This window comes from Oncorhynchus kisutch, linkage group LG22 (genome assembly GCF_002021735.2).
Source record: "Oncorhynchus kisutch isolate 150728-3 linkage group LG22, Okis_V2, whole genome shotgun sequence".
Taxonomy (NCBI): Eukaryota; Metazoa; Chordata; class Actinopteri; order Salmoniformes; family Salmonidae; genus Oncorhynchus; species Oncorhynchus kisutch.
Window position 1 is genome coordinate 44,149,868 of NC_034195.2, and position 8,702 is coordinate 44,158,569.

General features: G+C 39.3%; 1 protein-coding gene across 3 annotated transcripts in view; it reads right to left on the reverse strand.

The window, feature by feature from the left end:
• The window catches only part of gpia (glucose-6-phosphate isomerase a), a 29,375-nt gene extending 23,266 nt beyond the window's left edge, over positions 1-6,109 (reverse strand). Inside the window, exons 1-2 of one of the 3 annotated variants that reach the window (XM_020455663.2) lie at positions 5,422-6,109; positions 3,913-4,003 (exon numbers count right to left, since the gene is read on the reverse strand). In XM_020455663.2, coding sequence (XP_020311252.1) covers positions 3,913-4,003; positions 5,422-5,540 — 210 coding nt within the window. In that variant the 5' untranslated portion in view covers positions 5,541-6,109. Of the gene's footprint in view, positions 1-259; positions 426-3,912; positions 4,004-5,421 lie in introns of those variants that run through there. The other 2 variants (XM_031802140.1, XM_031802141.1) reach the window with 2 other exon arrangements.
• Positions 6,110-8,702: the final 2,593 nt, after the last annotated feature.

The following is an 8,702-nucleotide window of genomic DNA, read 5'->3' on the forward strand; positions in this document are numbered from 1 at the left end:
GATAATAGAATAAAAAAGCAGTTATGAAAAGTCAAATGAAAAAATACAATTATATATAAAAATATATATTTTGTGTTAAGGCTTTTTTTTTTTTTTTTACACGATTGTGGTCGTTTTTATGCTCAAAATATAAATTTGCTAAAACCGCATAAAAACAAACAAGGCGCCAGGGAATTCCTTTCCTGCCATTCAAATCGTTCTCACTTCATCTGACCTCGGCCCAAAATCCTCACTCCTCCCCAACTCACGGCTGTCCTACCTTATCTGTTGACTCCTCTCCATAGGATACCTGAGATCAAGCCAGCAGCATACCACCCTGCATCCCACTGCTGGCTTGCTTCTGAAGCTAAGCAGGGTTGGTCCCTGGGTGGAGACCAGATGCTGCTGGAAGTGATGTTTTAACTTTTTCAGTCATTTCTATTGTTGATATGGAAATGGTGTAAAAATATTTCACATAATATTGTGTGTGATTGCGCACGCAGCGCATTGGAAGAATTGCAAATCCATTGTGAAATGCTATGCAGTAAGAGGCACCCTTTCCTCAGGTCTAAATATATATATATATATATATATATATATATATATACCAACACCCCAGGGCAGTGATTGGGGACATTGACCTGTGTAGGGAGCTGTCTTTCAGATGGGATGTTAAACAGGTGCCCTGACTCACTGTGGTCACTAAAGATCCCATTGCACTTATTGTAAGAGTAGGGGTGTTAACCCTGGTGTCCTGGCTAAATTCCCAATCTGACCCTCATACCATCATGGTCACCTAATCATCCCCAGCTTACAATTGGCTTGTTCATCCCCTCTCCCCTGTAACCATTCCCCAGGTTGTTGCTGTAATGTGTTCTCAGTCAACTTACCTGGGTTAAATCAATAGCATCTCCTTTCTCACTTAGTAGATTTCCATGGCCTCATTTCTAATATGTTAACATGAATAAGGATGTTTAGAAGTTAGTACCCAACACTAATCAGAAGAAATGAGTCTTCCATGAAAGCAATTCAGTTTGTCCTTCTCTTGGGCTTTATTTTTGTCGAGGAAACAGCCCCTCTTAAAGGTCTGGATTAATAAGACCATTCCTGGCAAACAAGCAAACCAATAAAGTACCAAACACACTGTTTTGTAATGGTGTTGGGTTTAAAAAAAGGTACATTTTATTAAAATCACACTACATATAGAGATGTTTTCTAATATTTTTTGTGAAAAACATACAACTGCCAAATAATTGTATCATTATATTAGGGTTGTCACAACATTTTAGCCACTAGCCCATTTCTCCAAACGTTCAGGCCTGTAGGATAAGTCTCAATATGAGAATTGCATATTTCAACCCCGAAGGGTTGGACGATAATTTTCTCGTCCATCAACAGGAAATCAACCAGTCCCTTGTCGCTAAGACGATGGAAAGGTCAAATGCTTTTTATCAAATTTTGTAAGTGCATGGGCGACAGCGAGAAACCAACTTGTGCAGTTTGAAGCCATGTGGCGGATGAGTGATGATGGGACTGGAGATGGGTCTGGACTGGTGCGATGTAGTTGAAATAGAGAATTGCACCATTACGATGACAGCTCTCTGAGAGCTGTCATTTGTTGGACTATTCAAGGAGAAGCATTAGGTTACTAAGAGCAGGATAAACTGAATTACTTTTATGGTGGACTAACTTCACCACACAATTTAATTTTCATAATTTTAAAAAGCTATTGCCTGATGACTCAAACTGAATTCTTCCGCTGCTCTATATTCGCTACATACTTCAGTCTGAGACCACCATCGTTGAAGTTATTTGCGGTGACATCAAAATGAAGAGTTTTGTACAAAATAAAGTAAAATCACCAATCAGAGTATCAATGCCAATGACACATTTTCAAAACGCCGCTTTACCCGTGTGTGTTCTGGCTCTGGCCCAACTCATTGCTTTCTGGGACCAATCAGAACGGTTGGAAAGAGTTTGCGTTCTAGAAACCGTCAGGGAGGTACTCAGATCCAGACTCAATGCGGAGAAGAACCTAACATCTGTGGGCTTGGAGTAGCGTTTGACCGGCGCAAGGAGTTTGGTTAGCCAGGCAACAAAAGCTATTGGTTTTCTAACCAAAGTTGCAAAGAAAAATGTTGTTAAACATTTAATGAACACAAGCGACCAGCTAAATGGATAAAAGAGTGTGGTGGTAGTAGCAGGAACAGCAGCATCTAGTGGGCAAAACATTATACTTTCACACGAATTTAGGGTAAATAATGTAAGCGACTTCAATGGCTAATTTCTCTAAACACTGGTTGTTGGGGTGACGGGTCCGGGGTCCGCGGGTGGCTTTTGATCATTTTATTAGATTCCTCATGTCTTACTCAATGTTAGGAAGAATTATGGTCCAAATCAAATGTCAGGTACTATATTTATTGAGGATTATATGAACCCTAAAAATAAATAAAAATGGCCCATTTAGCTTAATTTCTCAGAGATCAAATGATAATTTCAACAAAATAATGTTTCAGGAATGCCAATCTTATGTTTCTAACAGAAACGATTTCAGAACAATCTGAGATGGTGGGTGTCATGGCTTTCTGAATGAATGACCCATGCAGAATAAAATAATGGACATGGGACTCTGCTGTGACTTCTACAGCGCTGTCACAGAGGTTCACCAGACAAATGTACAAGTAAAGACAGGCCTAAATGCATTTTCCTTATCAAATTTGCAGGTTGGGCTAATGTTGATTAATGAGAAAAGATATCACTGAAAGCATTTGATTTATCAAGCTAGAATTTCACTTTGATGAGACACTAACGTTTTAACTTTTTCAGTAATTTCTATTGTTGATATGGAAATGGTGTAAAAATATTTCACATAATATTGTGTGTGATTGCGCACGCAGCGCATTGGAAGAATTGCAAATCCATTGTGAAATGCTATGCAGTTTGCATTGCGAATTATCCAAAGGAAAGCTGTCCATATATTAGTTGTTGGATGGTGAACTTGGACTTAATCTTGGTTTTTAATATACTTAAGTATCAAAAGTAGATGTAAAAGTATAAATAATTGCAGATTCCTTATAAAAAAAGAAAAGTAGACAGCACCATTTTCTTGTCTTTAAAATGTACAGAAAGCTAGGGGCACACTCCAACACTAAGACATTATTTACAAAAGCTGCATTTGAGTTTAGTGTGTCCGCCAGACCATGGGCAGTAGGGATGACCACATGTTCTCTTAATAAGTGCGTTAATTTCACAATTTTCCTTTCCTGCTAAGGGATCATTCAAAATGTAGCGAGTAAGACAGTCGTGAAGAGGGCACGACAAAACCTATTCCCCCTCAGGAGACTGAAAAGATTTGTCATGGGTCTTCAGACCCTCAAAAGGTTCTACAGCTGCACCATCCTGACTGGTTGCATCACTGCCTGGAACTGGCAACGGCTCGCCCACCGACCGCAAGGCACTGTAGAGAGAAGTGCGAACGGCCCAGTGCATCACTGGGGCCAAGCATCCTGCCATCCAGGACCTCAATACCAAGCGGTGTCAGAAGAAGGCCCTAAAAATTGTCAAAGACTACCCTAGTCATAGACTGTTGTCTCTGCTACCGCACAACAAGCGGTACTGGAGAGCAAAGTCTTGGTCCAAGAGGCTTCTAAACAGCTTCTACCCCCAAGCCATAAAACTCCTGAACATCTAATCAAATGGCTACCCAGACTATTTGCATTGCAAATAGTGGTCAAAAATAGTGGTCAAAAATATAAATAGAGTAAGGTACAGATACTCAAAAAGAACAACTTAAGTAGTACTTTAAAGTATTTGTATATCACTGTGTATAGGTCCATGACGTAGGTCGGTCATTCCCATCGAGTCAAAACTGAGAGCAAACATCTGTTAGAGGTTTGCTATAGTTATGAGAAGACATAACATTGATATGTTTACCATGGCCAGCAGCATCCTCATGACTTCCTCATTGACAAGATTCTTGGAGTAATCAAGCAGGATGTCTCCATCGTCTGTCTCAAGGGTTGTGCTACCAAGGAAAGAGATAACAGAAAACAAATGTAATAATCTAGAATGATCAAGTAGGGTTTCTAACAAATTCCTTATCATTTCTATGTACAGTGATAAAATGCATCTTCCTGTGTCAATTACATAATTTATTCTGAATTGTAACAAGATTACATGTTACTGACTATGTGTTGCAGTGCTACAGTGTGGCTTGGAGAGACAAGGTACACAATTGTATTAACAATTGTATTACCCCAAGCCACAAGACCGCTGAACAATTAATCAAATGGACTATTTACATTGACCCCACCAATTTGTTTTGTACGCTGCTACTCGCTGTTTATCATAATCTATGCATAGTCACTTCACCCCTACCTACATGTGCACATTCCCTCAAAGCACATTCCCTCAACTAACCTGTACCCCGCACACTGACTTGGTACCGGTACCCACTGTACATAGCCTCGTTATTGTTATGCAACTTTATTTTAAATATAATAAAAAACATTTCTTTTTTACATTGGTTTATTTGATAAATATTTTCTTAACTCTTCTTGAACTGCACAGTTGGTTAAGGGCTTGCAAGTAAGCATTTCACGGTAAGGTCTACACTTGTGGTATTCGACGCATGTAACAAATAAAGTTGGATTTGATTACGGAAGATGGTGCAGGTCTTATTGTAGGGGCGTAGCTAGCTAGCCTTGTTGCTTAACGGCTGGCGTACGTGCGACTGCAGACCCCTCCGTTAGAACGTCGTGACAGCAATCTTGATGGTTACATTGTTACAGTAAATTTGTCAGTGGTACCTAAAATATGTCTATACTGGGTTTAGGTCCCTCGTTAGCTAGACTTAAAACGCCTACTGGTAGGCTATGTATGTGCAAAACTGCACGTAGATAGCCAACGCCAGCTGCTGAATGAAAGGAAGCGAGCATACAGCTTTAGCTAGTTAGGGCTAACATTACCTAGCAAGCTAACCCAGTTAAATGGGGCCCTACATAAAACGAATATAGTTGACAGCTCGATAACAATATAGCTAGTTATAATGTAACTGGGTGTAGTAGAGCGAAATGGAACATGAACAATTCACAAAGCAGATACGAAGCTGTTTTACGACTGGAAAAACAATCGATCACAAACAATGACCTTGTACTGTGTACTCATACAAGTATGAAGCGCTTGCTATTAGCCAAATAACTACATAGCTAAAAGACAAATGACTATTCTTGCTTCCCTGCTTACATTGTAAAGCTTAGTTATGGATTCACATTTGATTGGTACCAAGGTGTACAAAAAAACGCATCCCATGCACTGGCTCTATTGATGTAGTTAGCTCCGTTTTCAATTGTTTGACCTATACCGTTACTGATGCAAGATACCGTGCCAAATGTCTGTATAGTATCGGCTATTGGTCATAATAACAATCGAAAGCTTACTTACCTAAATTTGCTGAATCTATCCTTGTCAGCCTCAAACATGTCCCTCATGTTGAGGTTCCCAGCTTTGGATTTGTACCATTGTTCAAGTTTCTGGAACTGTGGATCACTTGAAAGCCCCATGGTGGCGGTTGAATTGATAATGATCGCGTTAAAACCCCACTTCCGTGCGTGTAGGATGAAAGGGCAATTCAGTGTGAGAGGCTGGGGAATAAGAACGGGCTATGCGGACACGCCTGCTGCCCAAATTGATGACGTAGGACGCACAGCGAGTGTCGTGTGGAGACGGACAAATTCAGTTAAATCAGTCGTCTTGATAGCAATGGCGTCTTTTTAGTAGTTGGACAAAGTCTATGGGGGGAAATTGTGATTTTGTAAGGTTTTTATATAAACGCCTAAAATAGCGTCTGTGGTAAACACAGGCTTAGGAAATCTTATACCTTTTGTTATATGATCTCATCACCTCACATCCATTTTTGTGAATTTTGAAGAACGTATATTATAATTAAAAAAACACAACGCACATAAAGGCTTTATAATTCATTAAGGTAATGTTAACTGACAGCTATTATCTCATAGAACAAAACGCATTCGATCCCTTAAACCTGTGTTAACCTCATACCTTATTTTCGAACTTTATTCCAAACCCCTATTAATTCCACATAAACGTTTCCCATAGAGATGGCAAGCCAGAGGTGACTTATTTCCGGGTTTTAGGAATACAAACTGGCAAACTCTGCCGCGTTCAAGTGCTAGCCGGGACTAGGAAACTCGAAAATGTCAGATTTACTACTTCATTTTATTTTTTATTGCAACAATAATAACAATATTACACATCAATACAGGGACATTTCTGTGAATACAATGAAAAATTAAACAATAGAACACCAGGCGAACCCCCTAATTCAGAACATAATTTGTATGTGACAAGGCGATGAGACATTCAGAGACATGGCTTCTAATATTTTTTCGGCATTAAAAAAAATATGGATTCTGAATCAGAGGAACAAAAAAACGCAAGGCATTTTGTAAAAATTGAATCTTTTGTGCAAGAAGTCATTAACAGGGTAGATGGAAGAAAATATTTTAAAATAAGTTTACTAACTTTTAACTGGACAATTAACGTAAAAGGAAGTCGCTTTTGACCATAGCATGGGTTGGTCACTTCCATATCAATATTTTGAATTATAGTCACCAAAAATGACTTCTTTAACTGCCAATCGTATCCACTTATTGTTGATTTTTTTAATCCAAAATATTTAAGTCATTAATTTGTAAACTTGGAAAAGAGGGAACAACTGTATAATATAACATGTTCTTAATAAGTCCAAGTAGAGGAAGTGAAATTGCTTTGAAAACCTTCATGTATTCTCTGGTAAATTTCAGGTCAATATTACTCAATGAACTCATCAAATGGCAAAACTCCCCTGTGCTGTCTAACAAATCACATACAAAATTAATACCCTTAAAAAAAAAAAGCGCCATTTAAAATGGATTTCCTCTATTAATTGAATAACTCTATTGTTCCAAATCAATGTTTTGTGGGGGGGAGGGTAGCCTAGTGGTTAGAGTGTTGGACTAGCAGCTGAAAGGTTGCAAGTTCAAATCCCTGAGCTGACAAGGTACAAATCGGTTGTTCTGCCCCTGAACAGGCAGTTAACCCACTGTTCCTAGGCCGTCATTGAAAATAAGAATTTGTTCTTAACTGACTTGCCTAGTTAAATAAAGTGAAAAAAATAATAATTCACATTTCATTAGGAATTCAAGTCCACCAAGTTTATTAATCAAACTGTTAGGGATATGATACCACAGATGTAGGATTAGACAGATATAATTTCAACCATTTAATTCTAAAAGCACCCACTAACGACTCAAAATCATTAGCCTGTAAACCTCCATGATCATAATCTTTCACTAATTGAGCTTTCCGAATCTAATCAGTGCCAGAGGCGTCAATACAGACCCTGGTTCGATTCCAGGCTGTGTCACAACCGGCCGTGATTGGGAGTCCCATAGGCCCAGCGTCATCCGGGTTATGGTTTGGCCGGGGTAGGCCGTCATTGTAAATAAGCATTTGTTCTTATCTGACTTGCCTAGTTAAATAAATACAACAAAATAGATCAGTTGGTGAGCACGTGCGAGGTACTGTTGAGCATAAATTGAAATCCTTTTCAAATAATTAGCTTTTTTATTTCACTGGGCTGATGATACCTGCATCTGGTGCTTTCAAGACAACTGGAAACTCGGTGAAAAAAATTGATCAAATCATGGCGTGAGTGATCTTCAGGTCGTAGCTCGAGAAAGATGCCTGAGTTTCCGACTTGGAATTCCAAGTTTGGATGACCATTCAAACCGTTTCTTTCCAATCAGATCACATTTTTTCAGAGTTCCCAGTTGTCCTGAACGCACTGAACTCAGATAATTCCCGAGTTGTTTTGAACAAGGCATAATGCCTCGTTCAAAATAACTGGGAATTCTGAATAATACGAGGTCCTATCATGATGTCAATGATCTTCAGGTCGGAATGTCGGAGCTCTAGAAAGAGGCCAGAGTTGGAATTTCTAGTTGGATGACCGTTCAAATACATTTTTCACAGTTTTTTTTCTCCAGAGTTCCCAGTTGTTTCGAATGGGGAATTAGTCTCAGTGGAAGGAGGGAGAGCGCAGCAGAGGGTCCGCCTCTCTCCTTCCTTTCCTCTGTTGAGACTGACCAGAGAGAACGGACACTGTCTTCCACCTGATGACGAAACTCCTTATTACAATAGAAAGTTAAATATTCCTCAATATTAAAACAGACATGAGGAGCTGCTAATAATAATAATAATAATACAAACACAGGGCTATTCATACACTTGGCTACTCATTCATTGCAGCAGGAGTGGAAGGCAGAGTCGGTCTTTTAAGACAAATTAAATGGTTCAAAATGGGAAAACTTTGCCAACCCAGTGCACCAACAGCGCAACACTAATAATGCAGGCAAACTTAAATCTGTTTTTACCTCATTTCTACCAGCAAGTCACATCTGCAATCAGAGGAAAAAATAAACTCTAGACCACCTTTACTCCACACAGACACCTACAAAGCTCTCCCTCCCTCCATTTGGAAAATTTGACCATAATTCTATCCTCCTGATTACTGCTTACAAGCCAAAACTAAAGCAGGAAGTACCAGTGACCTGCTCAATACTGAAGTGGTCAGATTACACGGAGGTGGTCGGATGACGCGGATGCTACGCTACAGGACTGTTTTGCTAACACAGACTGAAATATTTTCTGGGATTCATCCA